General features: G+C 36.7%; 1 protein-coding gene across 1 annotated transcript in view; it reads left to right on the top strand.

Annotated features, from left to right (window-relative positions):
• Positions 1-12073: 12073 nt before the first annotated feature.
• Trpa1 (transient receptor potential cation channel subfamily A member 1) overlaps positions 12074-25699 on the top strand; it is a 48413-nt gene continuing 34787 nt past the window's right edge. The window contains 4 exon segments of the mRNA XM_020155086.2: positions 12074-12453; positions 18065-18224; positions 20911-21086; positions 24620-24727. Of these exon segments, the coding sequence (XP_020010675.2) occupies positions 12352-12453; positions 18065-18224; positions 20911-21086; positions 24620-24727 (546 nt within the window). The 5' untranslated portion in view covers positions 12074-12351.

Genomic DNA, 25699 nt, shown 5'->3' with positions numbered 1-25699 from the left:
ATAGAAGGAATTTACCTCAACATTATAAAAGCTATATATGCCAAACCTATAGTCAAAATAATATGTAATGGGGAAAAACTGAAACCATCTCCTCTAAAGTCAGGATGGAGACAAGGGTGCCCACTCTCTCCACTCTTATTCAACATAGTCCTGGAATTTATAGCCAGACCAATAAGGCAAGAAGAAATAAAAGAAATACAAATAAGTAAAGAAGTAGTCAAACTATCCCTATTTGCAGATGACATGATCTTATACATCAAAGACTCTAAAATACTCCATGCAAAAACTCCTAGACATCATAAACAGCTTCAGCAAAGTAGCAGGATACAAAATCAACTTACAAAAATTGGTAGCCTTTGTGTACACAAACAATGAAGAGATTGAGAAAGAATATAGGAAAACAATTCCATTCACAACAGCCTCAAAAAAAATCAAATACCAAGGAATAAACTTAACAAAGGATGTAAATGATTTCTACAAAGAGAACTACAAACCATTGAAAAAAAATACTGAAGATGACTATAGAAGGTGGAAGATCTCCCACACTCATGGATTGGTAGAATCAACATAGTAAAAATGACTATACTACCAAAAACAATCTATATTTTTTCAATGCAATTCCCATCACAATCCCAATGACATTCACCACAGAGATTGAAAAATAATCCTAAAGTTCATTTGGAAACATAAAAGACTGCGAATAGTCAAGGCAATACTGAGTAACATTTTAGGTATCACCTCTATGTTAGCCAATATAGACTACAAACTATACTATAGAGCTATTATAATAAAAACAGCATGGTACAAAAATAGATATGAAGACCAGTGGAACAGAATAGAGGACTGGGATATGAATCCATGCAACTGTGCTCACCTAATCTTCAACAAAAGTGCCAAAACTATATAATGGAGAAAAGATAGCCTCTTCACAGATGTTGCTGGGAAAAGTGGCTATCTGCCTGCAGAAAACTGAAACTAGATCCATGCCTGTCACCCTGGACTAGCATCAACTCAAAGTTGATTAAGGACCTTAATATCAGACCTGAAACCTTGAAGTTAGGACAGAAAGAGCAGGGAATACACTGGAAGCAATAGGTATAGGTAAGGACTTCCTCAGTAGAACTCAAGCGGCTCAGTAACTAAGAGAAAGAATTGATGAATGGGACCACATGAAATTAAAAGACTTCTGCACAACAAAAGAAATGGTCTCTAAACTGAAGAGACCACCCATAGAATGGCAGAAAATCTTTGCTAGCCATATATCAGACAAGGAACTGATAACCAGAATATACAGGGAGCTCAAAAAACTAAACTTCCCCAAAATCAATGACCCAATAAAGAAATGGGCAACTGAACTAAACAGAACGTTTTCAAAGTAAGAAGTCCTGGTGGCTAAAAAACACATGAAAAAGTGCTCACCATCCCTGGCCATAAAGGAAATACCAATCAAAACCACATTAATATTCTACCTCACTCCTGTTAGAATGGCTAACATCAGGAACACAAACAACAATAAATGTTGGTAAGCATGCACCGAAGAAGAAACCCTCATACACTGCTGGTGGGAAAGCTAGTATAACTGCTACGGAAAACAATATGGAGGCATGTTAAAACACTAAAAATAGATCTTCCATATGATCCAGCAATCCCACTCTTAGGGATATATCTGAAGGAATGTGACTCAAGTTACTCCAGAGGCACCTGCACACCCATGTATATAGCAGCACTATTCACAATAGCCAAGCTATGGAAACAGCCAAGATGCCCCAGTACCGATGAATGGATTAAGAAAACTTGGTATTTACACACAACAGAATGAAATTTTGTCTCTCACAAGTAAATGAATGGAACTGGAGAATATCATCTTATCGAAGTTAACCAGCTCAGAAGGCCAAAAATCTCATGTTCTTTCTCATATGCGGATTATAGACCCAAAACAAATGCAGTAGTATTATTGGACATGGGTCACACACCAAGGGGAGATTGCACACAGGAGGAATAGAGAAAGGGAAGAAAACCAAAAACTTGAATGTGTTTGAAGTGCTTACTGTATAGGAGCAAATGTAGTAATCTTAAACTGGCAGAGGCCACTAGGGGAAGGGGACAAGGAAGTAGTGAAGAGGACTGATAGAGATGAGCCAGTTTGGGTTGTAATACACACGTACATGGAAACAACACATAGGATCTTCCTGTATAGCTATCTGTATCTCAAACCAGAAAAAACACCATGTTTCTCTTATTTTCTTTTATGTTTTTTCTTCAACATAATGGGAGAGCAAGAGGGTGGAACAGGTTCTGTCTGGAGGTGGGGGAGGGGAGGTGACACAAATAATGTGTACACATATAAGTAAATGTAAAAATGAGAAAATAAAATTAAAAGAAAAAATACATGAGGAGAAAGAGTATGGCAATATTAATCCCAGGTAAAATGAAATTCAATAAGAAAAAGCATTAAAGACGACAAAGATATATTACACATTGGTAAAATTATAATCCATGAAAATATAAATTTACCTCTATTGTCATAAACTTGTATTATTTGAAAACAGAGATTAGAAATGCATAAGTGGAAAACAGATGACACATGTGATTAAACTGTCAAGCCCACCATCACTTTGAAATCCCTTCACATGGACGTTTTCATATCAGGCAAACAACAGTATGGATGCAGAAGATGTGAAGAACAATTGTCAAGGTTTATCTGATGGACTCATATAAAACTTTTCATTGAAAATACTCTTTTAAATGGAACTTTGCCATATATTTGTCCACAGGATGCAAAAAATTTTAAAAAATAAAGATGTACTAATTGAACTCTAGTAACAAAATTAAAAACTAACAAGGAATACTTTTAAAAATCCCAGCATTGAAGTTAAAACACTCTTTTTAATAATTTTCATTAAAATAGAAAGAACACAAATATTAGAACTAGTAAGAAATAAAGAAATAAATTTCAAAAGCACTATTTTTCAACACTCCTAGATATAAGTGAAATGATTACCAAAGAATATATTATTACTTTAAGTACATATAATAATATAAAGAGGCTAAATAAATATATTAACAAATTCCCCCAAATTGTACATGAAATAGAAATTAAATGATCAGTACAAAAGCAAAGTACAGAAGCAACAAAAAATAGAGAACATCATTACTAAAACCAAATCTCGATTTTTTAAGAGAATAGGCAATGTCTGAAAAATCAAAAATGAGTAAACAAAATTTAGCATCATAAATAAACATTAGAAGCAAGAGAGGGGGCTGCAGTTATAGGGAAGATTTAGAAATTTGTTAGAATATTATGAATCCCAATTCATTTTTAAAGTATGTATGGGAAGAATTATTTCCAAGGAAATGATAAATTGCTGAACTTGACTCAAGAAAACATAGAGGGCATCTAAGTAGAAAATGAACATACAAAATTAGAAAATGTAGTCAAGTATTCAGCACTAAAATACCTCATTTAATGTTCTTCTAATGTTTCAAAATATTATTGGACAATTTTATAGCCTGGTGAAATTCAAGATTGAAATAAAATTCAAATTGTTGTAAGAATAAAATATACCTGAGTTCATTTGTAGAAATCTGTCAACTTTCATCTCTGGGATTATAATATATATACTTAGCTATAAACGAAGAGTTACTTGGGGGAAATATTGAGAAAAGAAAGCACTGATTTTACTTAAGAAATCCACATCCAAATGGGTAGTGATGTTAGAAATCTAGGATAAAAATTAAAATTGCAAAAAAAATCTGGGAAGAAACAGTAGCAACCACAAATTACATGTAAGATGGATTCTAGTTTAATTTCAGGAATTTAACCCCCAAGCCTCTCTAAAATCAGAATTTAGAGTTGCTGCAAACTATCATCTAAAATAGCTAGTTTCAAACAAAAAGTTGTGAGACAAACAAGCAAAAAAGCAAGAAAGCATAGCTCACATTCAGGAAGAAGAAAACAAGATTCTATTTGGGTATAGATGTTAGATTTGGCAGTTAAATATTTCAAACAAACTAATATAAGTATGTTAAAAGATTGAAGAAAATAATTCCAAAGGATTAAAGAAAATAAGATAACAATGACAAAGTAACTAGCAAATATTATAGAGAAAAAGAAGTAAAACAAAAGAGGATCAAACTGGCACTGTAGGTCTATAGATTTGGAAAGATAGTAATTGAAGTGAGAAATCCACTAATAGAGTCAAAAGCAGATTTGAGATGGAAGAAGAATCAGTGAACTTAAAGATAGAGCAGCAAGAGTTATCTATTCTAAAGGAGAGAGGAAAAAATATTTAAAAAACTTCACTGAACCTCACAGACTTGGGGACAACATTAAGTTTACTGACAGACATATTACAGAAGTCCCAAAAAGGAAAGAAAAGAAAGGGGAAGAAAAATAAATTGAAGAAACAATGGCTGAAAATTTTCTAAATTTGATTAAAAGTATTAATCTACAAATTCGAGAATCTAGTGAACCCTAAGCAAAATAAATGCAAAGAGGTCAACGACTAAACGTGTCACTAGAAGACAAAGAGGAAGAAAAATCTCGAAAGAGTAAAAGAAAAGCTATCATAAAAAAAAAAAACCTTTTCATCAGAGACGGTGGAGGCCAGAGGTAGTGGAGTATCATTCAGAGTGCTAGAAAACCAAACCATGCAAACAAACAAAAACACCTACCAAATAAAATGTCTACATCCTGCAGAATGTATCCTTTGATATATTTTTTTCAAGCAGACTTGCCTTTTCAGGAAATTCTAAAAGAAGTCCATCAGAATGGAAGGAAATGACACCAGAAAATAACTCAGATTTATAAGAAATGAAGATGTGGTAAGATGTAGACAGAAATAAAAGACTAAATGTGTGTCTGTGTATTCTCTTCTCTTGCTTTATTTCTTCAAATCTGAAATTGTTTAAAGTATCACAGTACTTTGAAGCATATAACATACACAGATGTAATATTGTATGTAAATGTAATATATGACAATAAATCCATAAAAGGGCAGGGGAAATGGAAGTAGGCTTCAGCCAGGTTGCCAAGTTTACTGGAATTAAATAAATACTAAACTGATGTTGATTATAATAAATTAAAGATGATTATTGTAACTATACACTATGAAATAATTTTAAAATAGTTTAAACCTACTAATGACTTAAAATGGTACAGTAAAAGAATTATTGAATACAGAAGAAGGCAGTAAAGAAAACAGAGAAAGACATGAGACATAGAAAACAAGTACCAAGATGGTAGTATCAGCATAAACAGAACTCAATGGATAAACACTGGTAAAAAGGAAAAGACTGTTAAGCTGGATAAAAGAGCAGAATCACGTACATGCTTTTTATAAGAAAACACTTCAAAGACACAAATAGTAAAAGATGGAAAAGATATGCTATGTAAATGGAAGAGTTAGGGTGGCTAAATGAGACAAAATGCTTAAAGCAAAAAATATTACCAAAGGCAAAAATGAAATTTCATAATGACAAAATGAAAAATACAACAGAAATATAGCAATTTTAAATATGCATCCACTTAAGAACATAGGACCATCTCAAGGAAGGGTATATTGACAGAACTGAGGGAAAAACAGACATTTTAACAATTATGATCAGAAATTTAGTACTCCTCTTAGTAACTGGCTGCTAAGTAACAGAAAATGATTTAAATTATAGAAAAGTTGAACAATCCTATCAACCAACTGAACCTCATAACATTTTCAGAAACATTACCAAACAACAGCAGAATGCACATTTTTTTCAAGTATATAAATTTTGTAATCTCCATAATAGACCATGTGCTAGTCATAAAACAAATTTGATAAGTCCATGTTTAAATTTATGTGGACTGAAATCATACAAAATATGTTCTCTGAATATAACGAGATTGAATTAGAAATCAACAACAGAAAGAAATTTGGGGAAGTCCCATAAATTTGGAAATTAAACAACACACTTCCGAAACTTCAAACAAAAACACAACAAATCAAAATTTATGGGTTGTGGTTAATACAACGCTTAGCATTGTGGGAATTGAACCCAGGGCCTCAGGCATTCTAGGAAGGTGCTATGCCACCAAGTCACACCCAAGTTCATAATTTGTTTTAAATGCCTTCATTAGAAAAAACAAAGATGAACAACTAATAACTTAATGCTTTATATCAATGTGGTAGAAAAAGAGCAAGTGAAATATAAATAATTAGAAAGAAAAGTCAGAGAGAAAAACATTGAAAACAATGAAACCAGAAGAAGGAAAGCAATAGAGAGAATTGATAAATTCAACCTTTGATTCTTTGAATAATATCGATTGTTAGAAAAGAGATGACACAAATTAAAAAATAGAAATGAAAGTTCAGAAATTGTTATAGACATTATAAGAATTAAGAGGATTGTGAGGGAATTTTATAAAAAGAAATCTTTATGTCAACAAATACACAACTTAGGTGATATAGATAAATTTTCTCAAACAATACATATTGCCAAAGTAATACATTTTAGTAAGGCAAAAAATAAGAAATCAAGTCATTCTATAAAAGATAAGAAAATTGTATTAATAATTAGATATCGTCCCAGAAAGAAAGCAAAGGGCTCCACTGGTGAATGCTATCACACATTTTAAAAAGACATATAGCCCCCACCCTCAGTGGTCACTTGACAGTATGGGTAGTAATGAATCCTATAATTCATTGCTTTTTCAGCTTGATTAAGCACTTATTATGCACTACGGCCTTACCTTTCATATTTCAAGTGCACCAGCACAGATTTCTTTTTCCTTCTTCACAATTTCATGGACAGAAGAATCACTGCTACAATAACACTTGGCAACCTCGGCATACAATTTTTGCCTTTTACTAAGTCAAGAACTTTCTTCTTTTCATCTAAAGGAAGCACTTTTCCAGCTTCTTGTTGCTGTATGCTAGCTATCAAAATCACCACTCTGGTGCTTTGGAGCCATTACTGAGTAAAACAAGGGTTACTCAAACACAAGCACTCGAAAACAAGACAATCGATCTGATAACAGAGTGACCAAAAGGGAGGTAGACTTTATAGCATGGACACATTGGGAAGGAGGATGTACAGTATACAATTTAAAGCTTAGGAATTGTTTATCAATGGAATTTTCTTCTCTTTTTCTGGTGGTATTGAGTTTGAACTCAGGGTCTTGCCAGGCAGGTGTTCTATCACTTGAGACATGTCTCCTATCCTATTTAGTTTTGTTATTTTTCAAATAGGGTCTTGAGTTTATATGCAGGACCCTCCTGGACTACAATCCTCCTATTTATGTTTTTAGTGAAACTGGGATGACAGGTGCATGCCACCAGCCCAGCATTTATTGGTTGAGATGGGGGTCTTGTGAACTTTTCTGGCCCAGCCTAGCCTCAAACTATGAACCTTCCAATCTCTGTTACCCAAGTAGCTAAGATTATAGGTGCAGGCCATATTGCCTTTCCCTAATTCTGTTTTTTAAAATGTGCTGGAACTTCTAGCTGCTGCATTAAGGCTGGAAAATAAAAAATAAGTTAAAGGCATACAGCTGGCAAAGGAAGAAGAAGGCTGTTTTTATGATCACCAAACACTATCTTATGTGCATAAATGTCTAAGGAATCTAAAAATGACTACCAGAATTGATAAGCAATATTAGTAATATCTTAGAAGACCAATATGAAATTTAATTGTATTTCTCAATAGTAACAATATACTATGTATAAATGAAAGTGAGAAAAATTCCATTCAAATAGCTAAGAACTAGTAATAAATTAAGTAGGAATACATTAAACAAAAATATTCATGAACTATTCATGGAAAACTAAAAACCACTGCCAACAGAATTTATATATATATATAAATATATATAATTTATATATAAATTATATATATTATATAATTATTTATTTATATAAATTATATATATATATATAATAAAATTCTGTCGGCAGTGGTTTTTAGTTTTCCATGAATAATTCATATATATATGTATATATATGTATTATATATATATGTATATATATACATACGTATAAATGGGGAAAATTCCATGCTTATAGATCAGAAGACTCAATATTTTGAAATGGCTTTTATCATTAAATTGAGGTATAGACTCAATGCAATTACTATGAAAATTCTAGCAGTCTTTTTCATAGACTTGACAGGCTGTTTCTAAAATTTACATAGAAGTGCAAAGAACCTAGAAAAGTCAAAGCAATATGGAAATGAAGAAAAATTTGGAGGACTTATACCATTTGATTTCAATATTTACTATGAATCTACAAAATCACGACTGTGTGATATTGGCTTAAATGTAGGCCCATTGGCCAATGGAGTTGAATAGGGAGTCTAGAAATAAGCTCTTATATTCATGATCTACTTATTTTGCTAATGATTTCAGAGCAATTCTAGGTGGGCATAGCATTTTTTGAAACAAATGGCAACAATTGTCTAAACATATGCAATAAAATGAACTTAGCTCTTTACTTCACATCACACATAAAAGCTAAGTCAAAATCAATCTATGTAAGAACTAAAACTACAAACTTCTAGAAGAGAACATTGAAGAGAATCTTTGTCATCTTGGCATAGGCAAAAATTTCTACATGTGACATCCAAAGCACAACCAACAAAGTTGACAAATTAGACTTTAAACAAAATCTAAAATTTTTGATTTTCAGAAGACATCATCAAGAAAATGAAAAAGGCACAGATTCTGAAAAAAATATATTCGAATTCTCTGATAAAAGACACATCTAGCATAAAGAACTCTTACATCTAATTGTAAGAAAACATTACAATTCAAAAAGAAGAAAAAGCATTTAATCAAGCAAACATGAAAGGCTAATAACTGTAAGCTAACATGGACAATATCAGTAGCCATTAGGGAAATGCTAATTAAGCCCACAGTGAGATACCACTGTGTACCACTGGAATGACTAATAAAAATTGCAATACTAAATTTGATGATGCTATGGAGTACCTGGAATCCTTGTGGAGTGCTAGGAGGCATGGATGGCACAGCCATTTTGGAAAACAATTTGGTAGTTTCATGCAAAACTAAACACCTACTTATCATGCATATAGGCAATTATACTATTAGGTATTGAACCAAGAGAAAAGAAAATATATGTTGTACAAAAATGTTCATAGCAGCATTATTTATAATAGATCAAAACTAGAAATAATCCAAATGTCTATCAACTAACTGGTAAATAGATTAAGAAAATAAGGTATATCCACACTATAGAATACTACTAAGCAATAAAAAAGCATGGATGAACTCAAGTGCATTATATTAAGCAAAGATGCCAGATGTAAAAGACTGAAACCACTCTGTGCATCTGAAATTTCTAGAAAAGGCTAAATGATAGAGACAGAACTGTGTTAGAGAGACAGATCAAAGGCTGTTTAGGGCTACTGGTGGGACAGGGGACTGACTACCTTTGGTTCTAAGGGAACTTTTTATATTGATGGAAGTATTCTAAAGCTGGCCTATAGAGATAGTTATGTAATTGTATACATTTTCCAAAACCTTCAAACTGTACACATAACATGGGTCACGTTTATGTTCTAGAAAAAGATGCAATACAAATGTTGTTTTACTCAGTAAGTTTATTGGGCCCTCTTTTGTTAAATTATTGAGTTAAGGCACATAAGTTAAATAGTTTTGTCTTGTTACAGGTACTAATAAAATATTTTTGTATTTATGACCTAAAATATAAATATTAACAGGTAAATTTGATTTTTTTTTGTTTAATTTAAGGAACCAAATAAAGATAAGTGCTGGTTAAAAATTATCAAATTGATATATGCATATAGCTATATTTTCCCTGAGAATTTAAGTAAATCATTTTTATTATTTTCCTTGTTTTGAATAAGGCCCTGGCCTAATATCAAAACATAATTTGATAATAAAATTTGCCTCTGGAAATTTCTGTGAAGATTATTTTCCCTAATAACTATGATCATTTTGAAATTACAACTGGCATTACATATTGCACTTTATTACTATTCATCAATAATTAAGAGTCAAAGGAAATGAGCTCCTAATTGTGAATGGCTAAATACTTCTTCCCGTCTTCAGTACGTATCTTAAATCCAGTAATTTGCAGTAAAGGAAGTTCTGCTTATGCAAGAGATGCTTTTGCTAGATAGGAAATAACGTAACAATTAATAGGAAAACAGTTAATGGAATTCCTAAGAGGTCTTAGGAAGACATTGCTGAAAAATGCTTAAAATGGACAAGACCAGCAAAAGCTAAAAGGAAAAATTAATTAACATGTCAATCTCTCTGTTTTCATAAGCAGGCACAAATGCAGATCTGTAATACCAATTATCTATATTTTTCAGTGTTGAAGCAGAAGGCAAGCTAGAAAGAATATATGCTTTGGTAGATGTTTTGTGCATTCGTGTATGTATGGATGTATGGATGTATTGAGGGTATAAACATGTAAACTGAGGGCAGAAGTAAGAATGCTTCATTTTGTAGAGATTTTGCGTGGATAGCTGACACCAAGTACATAGGAGAGATGTTGGCCTCCAGTGTCCCTGCTCTCAGCACATCCCTCTCCCAGGCCTGTCACAGCCATCTGGTGTTTGCTACCATGATATGTTCTCTGTCCCAGCTTCCATATCAACCTCTATGAGATTCCACTTCATTCCTTTTTGTCCTTAGTAATCCTTGTCAGCTAAGTATTGAGAGAAAAGCAATAGATCACAGTAATTCATAATAACAAGCAAAAGGTCTTAATATTCCTGTGAGATATTTCCATTAAAAACAAAGCGGACCAAGTGTACATAACATGCCAGAAGAGAGCAGGGGCTCAATGAGTTACTCTACTCATCCTTCTGATTCTCGCCTTTATTGGTTTTTCCAGATGCATTACCTATGTCAGCTAAATCATAGCAAGGTGTACTGCCGATCCCTGGTCTGTACTTCGTGAACATAAATACTGGTGGAAAACCTGAGCAGGTTGTGAAATTGAACATCTGCATTCTTCATCAATCTTTCAGCAATCCACACATCTGGACTGATGGTTGGTGCTAAGTTCAATAAATTCAATATCAATATCCAAATTCCACCCCAGGTTTGAAAATGATGGCAACTTGGGAGACTTTTGGGAGACTTTTCCGTGCCTCCTCAATATTGTCATGAACGCTTTACTTTCTCCTAAATTCAGCCCAATGTGGTGGTGAGGTCAGACAATCCACAAACCTTCAATTTTTTGGTAATGAGGTGTGAGAAAATTTTATCAATATTTCTATATGTTGTAATACTGTTTAAGTATTTTTTGAAACTTTATTGAGCAGCAGCTGTATCCAGGTCCTGGCTTCATATGGGTCTTGGGTTAGGTTTGGGGGTGGGAGGGGGAGAGTTGGGTGTGAATCTAACACTCTGGAGCCTTAAGGGAGAATCGCTTGTCAAAACAAAAGACAGTGGAAGCAAAGTTCTGCTTTGGAAAGCAATTTTCTTGCTTTCTACCCATGTGGCCTAAACAGAGTGGCAGCAATTTGAGAGACTCGCTTGTCTGTATCTAAGTATGGAACTTGCCTCTTCAATTCAGCAGGAACACCTTCCATTGTACACAATTTACACCTATGTTGTTGACCAGTCAATGACACACGGGCCCAAGAAGATAAGTCTCTCAAACAAAGCCAAGAGCAAATAAGCTACACCAGTCAATAGTGGCTTATGTTTAACCTCTCATTTTTATTTTTAACCGTTCTTAAACACTAAAGCATGAGGTGGATTAATATTGCTATCCACAGGTCATAGGACCTGAGATTCAAAGGGACTTAATTTAGTCCTAAACTTTCTAGGATGTAACTTCTCCCAAACGCCTCGAAGAAGAGGTTTTGCTAAAAACCTGATTTCCAAATCCAAGAGGTCCCCAAAAGGAAGTGGACGTGGGCAAGACAGATCTAGGAGTTTCACTTCGGGGGAAAAAAAAAAAATCCTAAAAACTTTCCCAATGTATCCAGTTATATTCGGCCTCCCTCCCCATCTTTCCGCCCCATGCCTTTCCTTCTCCCACGCCCCACGGTTGGGCCCTGGTGTTTTTACTCTAACAGTCTCTCTGGATCCACCCTGACTCCAGCAGTCGCGCTGTGCTCCAGAGAGGCGAGCGCTGGGCCGGTGCGCAAGCGAGGGCTGCGTTTCTGCCTCTCCCTGCGCCCCGCCTGCTCTGGGCACTACAAGAAGCCCAGCCTGAGCCATCCTGGCCAAAGTTCTCCCCCGCACAGCGCAGAGCGGGGACCAGCACCAGGCGGGAGGGCGCGGGGCCAGGCGGCCACGCCCGCTCACCAAGCGCTCTCGCCCCAGGTGCTCGCGCGTGGGAAGCAGCTGCACCAGGTGCCGTCCAGGTGGGGTCAATGAAGCGCAGCCTGAGGAAGATGCTGCGCCCAGCGGAGAAGAAGGAGCCCCAGGGCGTTAACTACCAGGGCGTGGGCGACAGCATGGATGACTCGTTTAAGGTACCCCGGGCGATTGGTGGGCAGGACGGGCTCCTGAGTCGGGCCTGGGGGCGGCCAGAGGTTTCCTGGCAGGCAGCACCTGGCTACCAACTAGGACGTGCAGAGGCGAGGAGATGCTTGCTTGGGGTGCGCGCGCCATGAGTGCTCCTGACCATCAGCGAGCCTGTGGGGCCACGCTGAGAACGCGCCCCACAGCGCCTGCTTGTTCTGTTTGCTGGCTTGTTTGTCCAACTTGTCCTTGCTGGTGGGTGGGCAATCTTGGGGAGAGATTTATCTAAAAGTGTCTGGCATTTGGTATAGTCAGGTTACTGCCTACAGTTAAGTCCTTAGACCTTTTTGTAGATTTTCATTTAGAATCAAACAACCTGTGTCTGGTAGTAAGTTAGCTACAGAGTTGAATAATTGGGGTTGAGAATCATTCCTGTCTGATGGTGAAATGAGAACCCAGCACCTGAAAAGGGTGCGTTCCAGAGAAGGACCCTGAGGAAACCCAGGCAAAACTGGCCGTGAGACTTCCGCAAGACTATGGAGAAAGGAAACCTTTCCAAAATGGTGGGTGGCTGGAGTGGGGGCTTCTGTTTATTATAGAGCTCCCCAGACTAAATGCAGCACTAGCTATCACGTGATGGTACCCCTCTGGTCTGAGGGGTAAAAGACTCTGGGGATGCTCAGCAACCCATTCGATTTCCTCAGATTGATACCAGGAGAGGGGTAGGGGATGCGCTTTTGAAACGTCAAAATATCATTAACAGTGGTTTTTCAGCCTCCACAAATTCCTTTCTACAGTGGAACAAGTTTCCTTATGTATTTTCCAGAAAAAAAAAAAGCTTACACAAATATGCACATATCTAAACATCTTTCTTTTATTTACAAAAGTACAAAATCAGAGATTTTCACTTTGGTTTACTTATGAAATATATTTTAGGATACTTTTTAAATCACTCTTGGAGATCTTACCATGTTCTTCTTAGCTTCTCAATACTCCATTGTAGGAAGGTATCCTGATTGTTTTAGCCAAATCTACACTGATAGACCCTTGGGTTTTTTTTTTGTTTTGTTTTTTTGTCTGTTTTGCTATTATACTCTTGTTTGGGTGTGTCTGTGAATACAGATGCGGCTTCTCAGTCCATCTATTGGTACCTCTGTGAATATCTCTGTTAAAGTCACAGCAGCGTCAGGTAGTATGGACAGCATGAATTTTGCTAGAAAATTGGCACATTGCTGTCTAAAAAGGTTGCATGGATTGACAATATTGCCAGTCCCCTGTGTGAGCTAGAGATGGGTGATAAGTCACACAAGCCAGCAAACCTGGCCTCTGACTGGATCTGAACATCCAGATTCAACACCAGATTTCCCCCTCCTTAACATTAACATGCTAACAACCAAGTTGTTGGATTTACTCCAAAGAACTGAGTCTGGAATAGATATCAGTCACTAAGACAGTTCCTTTGAAATGGTTCAGGAAGAAAATTTAAAATTTCAAAAATCACTCATGTAGTTTGGTTTTCAAGAGAGATTTTGCTGCTTTTATTGAGTAAATTAAGTGGATCCATTTAGGTTATTAAAAGCTACATTAGGATCAGGCATGGTGTTCATGCCTGTAATCCCAGCACTCACGGGCTGAGGCAGGAAGATTGGGAGTCTGAGGCCAGCCTGAACTGCATAGGAAGATTCTGTCTCCAAACAAAATAAACAAAACAAAACCAAAAAACAAACCAGCTCCCTACTCCCGGAAAAAAACTACATTAGGGCTTACAGATTGAGGCATTTAGATATCTTATTTTATTGCCCACAGTAATTCAGATCATTCTGTGAAAATCCCAGTAGGTGGACACATATAAACACTGTGGAGAGTTTTGAACTTTACACATTTCTTGGTGGCTTTCTGATTTGGAAACTATGGAGTATAACACATTTTCTCCAACACACACATGCACTCATACAGAGTCATACTCACACACACACTCACGCAGTACCTCAGGAATGCCAGCAAAACTGAAGAATCACTGAAAACTCAGAAAATGAGAAGTGTGGAAAAAGAACTATGAGACTGATGTCATTTACCTCTTTCAATAACTCTTTCAAGAGTCAACACTTCAGCATTTAACTCTTCATCTTTTTTTGCCCCATTACTGCTTTGATGTATTTCACTAAAGCAAACTGAAACAGATGGGCATTGTCTCTCATATTTAAAGGGCTTACTCAGAATTAGCCTCTCTAAAAGCCATCTAGTCTATTATGTACTTAATTTATGCATACAGTTCAGAATCCCAAAGAGCCTGGTAACCTTGTGATAATAGGAAACTGAGAGAGTGTATAATAATTTATCCAATAATTACTTAGTTAAATTATCATATATGCTGAGGCTTAAAATTTATTTTAAGAAATCTCTTCAAGGCCTGATGATACATCACGTTCTACATTGAGCCTGTCTAGCACACCTGATAGGCTCATGTGAAATATTTAAATGTTGTTTTATGACTGTGAGTTCTGGTGTAATAACTGTAGAATCTAGTCTTCCTCTAAAGTGTGTGTTTTTTTTCTGGTGGTACCAGGGTTTGAACTCAGGGCCTCATGCTTGCTAGGCAGGCGCTCTATCACTTGAGCCACTCTGCCAGCAAAGTGTATGGAATTGGGTTTTGTTGACAGCACACAGTTGAACAGACCTGCAAATTGCTTTCTCAGACTCTGAGGGTAGGCAATAGAGTATCTTCACTATCATCCAAAGGTTGTACCAAATTCAAATGCTAAAATGCTTCCAAAATAATTCAGGTCAGTTTTGTTGGTGAAGCAAGACATTAAGGAAGGAACCTATTTCAGTAAGAAGCTCATTTTAGATTCTTTGCTGAATCCCCACTGTCATATCCCATACTTACTAAAGGTAACTATAACTTATACTGAATTCATTTTTTTAGTTGAAAAGTGATACATCATAGAAGAGTGATTTCTTAGATTCTATCCTGTGGTAACAGCAGCAACAGTCAAAGTTCAAAATTTTGACATTAAATATTTATTTCAACCTGGCATTTACCAAATTTAATCCCAATATATCAAATTTTTTACTAACTGTATTAAAGTACATAAAGCATTTTAACATTTTACTTTGTTTGATAGCTTTTATTTTTCAGCAGTGAGAAATGTTCCTGTTATCTCTAAAATAACAAATTAGAGGGGGTTTTTTGGCAGTACTGGGGTTTGAACTCAGGCTGCACACTTGCTAGGCAAGTGCTCTACCACTGGAGCCATGCCTCAGCCCTTTTTCCTCTGGTTATTAGGAATATGGTCTCACTTTTGCCCAGCTGGCCTGGACCTCTATCCTCCTATTTTATATTTCCTGCAGTAGCTGGGGTGACAGGTACGTGACACCACATACAGCTTTCTCCTGTAAAGATAGGGTCTTACAAACCTTTTTTTTTTTGCCCAGGCTGGCCTGGAACCTTGATATTCCTGATCTTAGCCTCCCACTTAGCTGCTATAGTAGGCATGTGCCCCTACACCCAGCTATTGGTTGAGATGGAGTCTTATGAACTTTTTGCCTAGCCTGGCTGTGAACTGAGATCCTCCTGGTCTTAGCCTCCCAAGTAGCCATGATGATAGGCATGAGCCACTGGCACCCAGCCAAATTAGAGTTTTGCCACATATATTACCATGTGGCAAATGTGATCAGTTATAGTCAAAGGTCATTAAAATTAAAGCCAGTATCTGGGTCTTTTGTTAGCAAGAAATTTCTGCATTTTCATGAAAATAGTCATTTTACAGTGGATTCTATCAAAAAACTACTGACTTATAGAACATTTTGCTTTTGGTCTATAAATAAAGTATTTATTAAGAAATTGCTTTGAAAAATATTAGGAAAATGGCTTATTTGGTCTTAGATTTGCAAATGTGGAAGGTATGCTAAGAAATAATTTTAATCTGTGTGTTATCATAGAACTACAGTGAGGGTCCATTCACTCATCCTGTTTCTTACATTGATGTTTTTAAGCTTCTGGGAAATTAAAACTCACCAAGTATTCTAGGGGATTTCTGGTGTGTATAAAGTCCATGTGGCTTCCCCTGCTTTCTGTACAAGCCGTGTTTTTTTTTTTAACTTCTTTCCTTCTTCCCTTCCTTTCGTCTCTCTCTAGAAAAATATTTACACATATTCAAGTATCATGAAAAAGTAAGTGTACAAATACGTGGTAAACATTGGATATAGTGCATAAAATGAGAGATTAGGAATGAACTAATTTCTCAAACTTTTTAAAATCTCAAAACCCCTTTAAACTTAAACAATATGGAAGATTCTGAAGAGTACTAGTTTGTGTGAGGCATAGTTATCAGTACTTATCATATTAGAAATTAAAGTGAATACAAACCTAAGAACATGAGACAGCAAAGAACACATTCCGGTAACCCTCAGTGTTGAGTCACCATACATCTTGTGGCGTCTAGAATACTTCACAGTGGACTCCAGAGAGTGAGAGAGGCTGAACTGAATGATGGTGTGCTAGAGCTTTTACCAAGGCATCCTGGAGGTGGGATTTGGAGGGCTGGGAACAGGAGAGGAGAAGGTGCCCTTCATTCAGGTGAAGAACCTAGCAGAGTTCAAGCAGAATAGGAACACAGCAGAATGGCATGGGGCTGGAAAAGCCCGACTTCCAGAGGGGGCCTCCGTGTGCAGCCAGGAAATGTGTCAGCATTGGTTTCAGTCTCAGTTTGGGCCCCAAATCTACAATTTGACTTTGGATTTGACTTTTCCTCTGTCACCCAATTATCAGAATACCTAATTTAGTGCCATTTCTGGCCTCTCTGACCTAGCATGTGATCAGTGATATGTCTAAACAATGTAGAAATGTCAACAATAGAATCAGATATGCCATTCGGATTCACTGATGATACATACTTACTTTCAAATATAGACAAAAACTCTAGAAGCAAGGTTGAACAAAAGTCATCAATTAAAGTATAATTAAATACTTCTGCAAATTTTAAATTTTCTATGTAAGACAAATGTTAAGAACTTTCAGAGTTGAATAAGGAAATTGATTGTCATTTAATTTAATATCAACATTAAGAGAAGATTATTTAGTTTGGGGCAGTGGACAGCCATTCTAGGTTCTGACCAAGTGAATTATGGGACAATGCATCAGACTGTTTCTAGCTCCATATATAAGGAAATGTTGGGTGGAAACTGTCTGCAGTCAGGAAGGCCAAAGACAGGACAGTAATTTAGATCCTAGGACTTGCATTCATAACAACTTTATCTAACTTAACTCCCTCATGTTTTAGTTTAAGTCCATTTTGCCTAGCAAAGCAAACTCATTCTCCATGTTTTTACCATATTTGTTATGGTAAAACTTTTCTCAAGGCCTTTATTTCTGCAGCTTATACAAGTGTACAGTCAGGAAACCAAAACATTTATATAACATACTAATCAATGTTGAGGTATTTGCTTGTATCTTTTTTATGTCTGGAACACTTTGTGTCCTTCAGAAAAATATTTACCTTATTATAAGCATGGTAGTTTTGATACTATTAAACTTTTTAATACTATAAAATTATTAACTTCATATTCATAAGTTTGTGTCTGCTATTTGAGATAACAAGTTTTTTTTTTACATACTTATAGGTGGATTTTGAAGGAAATACATATAGATTGCAAAACTTTATCAAGAACCTTAAAAAAGTAGGCAAATATGAGGATACAAGCGTCTCTCCTTTGCATCACGCAGCAGCAGAAGGTCAAGTTGAGTTGATGAGGATGATCATCAGTGGGTCATCTTGTGAAGGTAACAGAATGTTATAGCAGTGTTCCATATATCTATCACCCCACTAAATTTATTGGGAGAATGGTAAGAAGTGATTTTGAGGGGTGGCTTTGTGTCAGAGGGTAAAGGGCCTGACTATCTCACTTGGTTTGTGAATTTTCCTATGGAAATCACATCCTCTTCAGATTTTGCTTCAGGAAGATTTAACATCCTCTATTTCCCAACCTTGGACACCTAACTTTGTCTGAGAAATTCAGCTGTAGACAATGATGGAGGTGGATGCTATAGAGATTTAAACATTGAAGTTATATGATAAGACCTTTAATATATAATTCCATCAATATTGTGGAAGATGTATTAGAAGTGGAAATCCAGTTTAAAATCTATTTTATAATACAGAAACCTTAAAGCAACAGAGGTCCATACGAGAAGGGGATCAGGAACCAGTGTAAAGATCAGTTAAAGATGGATCAATCTGGGTTGTAACACATTTGTACATGGAAGCAATGCTAGGAATCTCTCTGTATATCTGTCCTTATCTCAACTAGCAAAAATGCTATGTCTTTCTTATTATTGCTTATTTCTACTCTTCAATGGAACTGGAGAAAAGCACAGAATAGGTTCTGCCTGGAAGCAAGGGGGCAGGAGGGAGAAGTGACCCAAACAATGTATGCACATGTGAATAAGTTAATAATTTTAAAGAGCTTGGAAAAAAAATAAAATGAAATCTATTTTAAGCAAAGTGCGGCAATGCATGCTTATAATTCCAGTGCATGGGATGCAGAGGCAAGAGGATTATGAGTTTGAGGCCAGCCTGTGCTATGTAGCAAGTTCTGGGACAGCTTGTGTTGTGTAGTGAAATCCTGTCTCAAAAAATAACTTCCAAAATCTATTTTAGCATAACGAAAATATGAGAGATGTGAGGTTGAAATGAGAAGAAGGAGAGAGATTCAGATCATGTGTGTATCTGCTTGACAACAGACTGAAGGTGAAGAGTGTCAGGGAGTTGAGACTGTATATTTCCTAATTTAGGAAATTAGGTTATAGTATAATCAGCCATCCCAGAAAGGAAGCAAAGTAAGTATCAGTGTGTGAGAAGATTTGGTCACATTGAGTTTTGTTGGCCCAGAAGGTAGTCCCTTGGAAATACCCAGTAGACAACCAGAACTATAGAAAGAAAGGAGAGCCCCTTCCCTTCCAGGATCAGTGCTCCTTAGAAAGTAGGTGAGACTGGGGAAATGAATGGACATCCTGTAGAAGACAACAGATTGCTAACAGAGGTTGAAAAGTCTGGACGACCAAAAATAAAAGACAGAAGGTAGAGGAAGAGTGGGTGCAAAAGAGAGTGATGATACATACATCAAGGAAATTGACTAGTTACAAAGATATGCTACAAAGGGATTGAGGATGAAGTGATCATATGAAACCCCTTAAATTGGAAGGCACTAATGACCTTTGTAAAATTGAGTTCTGATAGAAGTGGTAAAGATAAGAGTCATATTCAAGTTATTTGGTCAGTAAGTGGGAGTTTTTAATTATAGATCCTTGTTTAATTAGGTTCAGTGCCAAGTAGGTGATTGGTCGTGCTCAGACAGAATGAATAAGAGATGTATATGAGGATGTGTGTGACTCCCAAAGTGTGTGTATGTGTGTGTGTGTGTCTGATGTTGAGAATGAGGAACTCGGGTGAATGAAAGTAGAGAGTGGAGACACTTAGAAAAGGAGAGAAACAGGAAACTTGGCTGCATCATTGTTTCCAGTATTGTAGATTTATGAGGGAATACTTTTCTCTCTCCCCAGACATAAAGATTTACTGCCACTGATGAAAATAATTTGTAGAAAGACAGCCATGCCTATTTTAGAATAGCAATAGGGCATATTATGCTGACCTGACAGGGAAAATAGTGCCATCTATTGTGTTACAGAAGTATGTGGAAGCTATGTGCAGTCGGGGCTCCTCTCAGATTCTAGGCTTGGTGTTTACCTTTGGTGTGTCTTTCTCATTAACGTTTTTGGAACCCTTGATGTAGGCCAATTACTGCTAAGATTTTCTTTTTATTTTATCATTTTTACATTTACTTACATGTGTATACATTGTACTGCTAAAAGATTTTTAAGGGAATGACTTAATGTTATTCTGCCAACGACATTACAAGATGTGTATAAATACGTGTGTGTATGCATTTTTAAGCCAAATTTGACTATAAGAAAGCTGAGGCTTGAAATAATGTCCCTCATGGTCGTATGATGGTAGCAGGACTTTTAGCCTCTCCAGGCCTCAGCATCTTTTTGTAAATTAGTCTTAATAGTAGTAACTGTGGGCTACTGTATGTTTGGATGAAATTACAGTTGTGTGGAACCTAGTAGATTTTCTGTCATATAGTTTCTGCTTTTATGTAATCTCAATATTTTATCACAATCCCAAGAGTCATATACAGATTAAAAACAGGTAGCAGAGGAGGATCTATTTCTTATGAGAGCTATAGACAGAAATTTATCTCAACTCACAAAATCAACATCATACTTTCCTATGTTCTATAAAGGTGCCCATTAGATATTTCTTGAGCACTGAGACTGTATTTTTGTTTCTCAGAAAGAAGATGAAGCTAATTATACTTGCACTTGGCACTTAGTGTTGAAGTGGATAGGCACTCGGAATGTTTGATACAATTCAAGCAAAATTTAATCAGACCCTCTTTTCTTCTAGTGCTGAATGCAATGGACGATTATGGCAATACTCCTCTGCACTGGGCTGCAGAGAACAACCAGGTTGAAAGCGTGAAGTTTCTTCTCAGCCAAGGAGCAAACCCAAACCTCCGAAACAGTCACATGATGGCAGCCCTTCACATAGCCGTGCAGGGCATGCACAATGAGATGACCAAGGTGAGGTTGCTGGCCAGCTTGTAGGGGACTGACTGACAGATGGGGACAGGCACTCATATCTGACTCTCGCTGCCAGAGACAAAGAGGCCAACTTAAATTGCCAGAGCAATGAAATGTGATGATTACATTGTTTACTTGTCACCAACTGAGGATGATGGTGGTGGTGATGGTCGTGGTAGGGGGTGGTGATAGTGATGATTATTGTGATGATAGCACTACCTTTTTTGAATAGTCTTTATTTACCATACATTTCTTTATTTAAGAGCTTTGCATGTTTATTAAATCCTCAAAATTAAGACCACTAGTATCTCTCTTTCACAGCTGAGTAAGATGAGGCATGGAAAGAATGAAGTAACTTGCCTACTATCACAAAACTGATGAAAGCAAGAACTCTTCTTTAGTTCAGGCTTTGCGGTTTTATCTTATTGATTTCATGACAAAAAAGGGAAAGGGGATGAGCACCGCAGTGAAGATAGAAACCTTAATTGTGATGGGCTGTTTTTGTATGTGTGGGTGGCCTGTCAAAAGCCAGATTAGCAGACAATATAAGGAAAATACTGGGAAATTTCTTTGTTTTCAAGACTTGAGAGTGAGTTTTCTCAAGCAGAATACTGGCCAATACCTATATAGCTTTGAAACTACACCTCAGAGTCTCACAGTTACACTGGAAAAGACACGTTCCCTTAAAAAGGAATGCCACTTACAAGTGGATCGTGCTCTTGAAGTTCATTTCTAAGGTAATCTATTTGTAACTTACATACGTTTTCCTGTGGAAAAATATTGGGAGTGATGATTTGGGTATTGTATTAAGTCACACCATGACCTAATTGTTTATCAGTCTCCAAAGAGACCTGTGAGCTCCAAGCTCCCTTTAGCACAGAAACTTCTCTCAGCCCTCTGAGTTATTTAGACTCTTAAAATCTGGCATACAGGAAGTGAGGGAAATTCCTTTTGTTTTGTCCTACTGTGCCTGATTTGGGCCTCTCTCATACTTCTTGGCACATGTATTGCTGGTAATTGTTCACGTGTTCTTCTTCCCCCGCTGTCTGGTTGTCACTGAAGGAGGAACTATGTCTTACTAAAAGTCTCCAGTTCTCAGCACCATGCTCTAGGTGGGGGCTGTTGAATGAATAAATGAACAGAGAAGAGAGCAAAGGAACTGGTGCTCAGGAAGATGGAACAGGATGGTCCCCGAGGAGGTTATTAGGAACCCACCTGGCAATAGGCTGTTTGTCATCTTCTTTTTAATGTTTGCCTTATCCATGAACCAGGGGCTGCTTCCATATTGTCTGGGTTGGGCCACAGTGACTGCAGAGATCTCCCAGTGATGTCACATATTTCCTCATGGAACTCTGGTGCTTTCTCTGAAGGCTATTTACAGAAACAAATGCCCATTAGCTTAATTAATCTTGGCTCTAAAATGGTGATTCGGGAATTCAAAGGCAGGTAGCAGTGGCAAAACTATAGTTAATTAGAAAAAGAAATCGTCAGGGCAACAAATACAGAAAGGTGAGATGGCATAGAGATAGAAACGTTTAGAAATAAGCCCACAACTAATTTACAAACTAGATGAATAGACATAAAACAAAATTTCTCGGGTGATATTAAAACAAGAAAGAAAACAGAGTAAGGAGGCAGTTGAAATTGTTTCTCCCTGATTTGATATTATCAGCTATAAGGATGTCTTAAAGTATTCTTAAACCCCTCTGATTCACCAAAGGTGACAAGAGCAGGATGCAGAGGAATTTAGCTTAGGAATAGCAGTCTCCACCCCACCCCACCTGCCTCTTCCAGAACACTCCTGGGGCTGATCTGTACCCACCCAGTCCTTCCGACTTTAGAAGGCTTCTTCACTGTCTGTTCCCCCAGCCTTTCCCCCAGCCCTTCCACCATTGCTGATACAGTTGTAAAGTTAAAAAAAAAAAATCTTCCATGTATCACCTCAAGTTCTTACACAGATGTTATAGTATTCTTTGGGACCCTTGATCTGGGGATTAGGGGGTTGCCTTATTTCTCAATGGTTTTAGTCCTTGGGGTTTAAGCTTAAAGTATCCAGCTGTGTGACCCTCTTGGGATCTAATCAAAGGGACCTCTAGAGAGTTCACCTGCCAGTTTTCCAGACTAGCCAGGTCACGATTGAATGTGAAGAAGGCACACAGTTTAGTTGCTCTCTCTGGAAGGCTGCCACATGTAATTTAACACAGCTTTAGGTAGATTATGCTTATGGGAATATAATAATTACATCCTAGTAAATGCTGTAAATATATGATCTGTGATTCTAAGAGGGCGAATAGAAAGACAGTCTCTTCTTATAGACTTTGGTGGGTTCTTTTACATGAATCTAGAACTTCCTAAGTATAGAATGTGAATGTGCTTGAAGTCCAAGAAAGGATGCTTTGCTTCTCCTTTCCCCTCATCCATCAACAATTTTTCTGTGGGTTCCTAAGTACTGAAATCTCAGTTTAATTTTCTGAGTGGAGCTCATTAGTAAGCCTAATTTGTTTGTCAACTCTCACATTGAGGCATGTTCTATTGAGAAGGGGCTCTTTTAGGGGCCTCTGTCTACTAGTTTACAGAAGTCAAAGTTCTTAGGAAATAACTTATTTAATAGGCTTGTTTAATTGCTTTTTCAAAAGCAATTTAATTATGAGTCCATGTCACAGTTTTATTGTAGTGTTACTGCAAGAGGAAAGCCTTTTCACAGACCAAGTCAAAGATTTCTCTTTTGAGAGAGACAGCTATACGAAATAATTTTTGTTAGATTCGATGTGAAGTAAAAACTGGTTAAAGATCTTTGACTTGGCCAATAATTAAATGGCAGTCACCAGGTGAGGAGCAAACAAGTGTCCAATCAAATTCCATCAGAAAAATTACTTAACTGTTTTATCAGGATACTAATTTTTTATATTATAGAAAAAGCTTCCGTTGTAGACCAAGTTTGAATTAATTGAGTTAAGTTATACTGAAGAGAATGGGTTTTCATTGATATTTCTCGCAATTTTGCAATCTAGGTAAATGAATCATGCTAGAGGGGAAAAGAAATCATTTCTTCCTCCCCCACTTTCTCTCTCTCTCCCTCCCTCTCTCTCACCATCCCCATTCCTTTCTCGTCCTCCCTCCCTCCCCTTCTCTCTCTCTGTCCCCCTCTCTTCTGTCTTCCCTTCTCTTATTCCCCATGCACATATTCCAAATGGCTCCTTAAATTTGTTTTTTGAAGATTTTAGTTAACATAGCTCACTTTAAAAAATGGCAAGTATTCAGTGGAACCATGTTAAGTATGTACAATTATTATTCTATTTACAGCACCACAACTCAATGTTGCATTAATTGGTGTGATATGAAAATCAACATTTTATCTATTTGATAAAATTATTTGATACCCACTATGTGCAACATTTTATGCCAGATTGTGTGAGAGAGGAATGAAAAGATGAATGAGACAGGGTCCCTGGCATCTGAGAATTTATAATCTAGTGGCTGATTTGGAAATTTGCAATTTAGCCTTCTGACAATCATTCTCCCCTTTTGTGTAGGTCTTGACTGAACACAGTAGTACTAATGTTGATTTGGAAGGAGAAAATGGAAACACAGCTGTGTTAACCACATGCACCAAAGATAATAGTGAGGCACTACAAATTTTGGTTTGTATAATAATCATATTTTGCTGCTTTTTGACATTTTCATGAATTATTGTTATTTATAATAGCTCATTTTCCCTGCTTAGCAAAATATAAAATACAGAAATGGGTTTAAAATTGTAGTTCTGTGAGTTTTTATATATGTATGTATCCCTTAGATCCTAAATGGACCTGAAATTGCATATCAAAGGCTAACAGTAAAGCATGAAAGGAGATGTGTGAAAATCAAAGTAAAAAGAAAATACAGGCAGGAAAAAATTAAGATGAAGCTGATGGTCAGTTTGGAATACAAAATGCAGAGTATAACAATCTGTATGTTGATAGCCATTTGATTCTGAGTTTCCAAATGGTCAAAGGAAAGATGGAGACAGTTGGTTACAGACTTATTTGGACCATAAGATAAAAGCCAAAGGAACAGCACCATTCCTGCTTTCAAGACCAGAATGGTCATCATGGCTACTCAAAAGGGAGCCCTGAGCAGCGTAAAGACTAAAGGTCCCCAGCCACAACCCTGAGAGTGGACAGTCAGCCTACTCTCTAGAAAGGTTTTCTGGGCAGTCCAATAGGACACTGGAGACACTTGCCTCTGTGACTTCTTATGTTCCTGGAAGTCCCCAGCTTACCAGAATTCCAGGAAACAGCTTTCTTTCAAGTATTCCTTAATCACTTATGTGCTCTCCAGATCAGGTTCTGCATTTGTAACACTTAATTTTGCGTCTTCACCATCCCAGAGTGTGAGAAAATGAAAGAATTTTAAAAATATTTAGATGTACAAATATGTTAACATGCTTACTAGGTGTACTTAAGAGACAAATATATACTCTATAAGCTGGTATGGTTGAGCCAAAGAATAATAAAGATAATAAAAATAAATAACCACTTAAATGAAGAACACAGAATAGTTAAATAGTAAGTTAAAAGCACTTTAGAAGACAATATCCATTTAAGACTTTATTATCTTGCAAGTGTAATTTT

This window comes from Castor canadensis, chromosome 3 (genome assembly GCF_047511655.1).
Source record: "Castor canadensis chromosome 3, mCasCan1.hap1v2, whole genome shotgun sequence".
Lineage (NCBI taxonomy): Eukaryota > Metazoa > Chordata > Mammalia > Rodentia > Castoridae > Castor > Castor canadensis.
This window is presented reverse-complemented; position numbering and strand designations above follow the sequence as displayed.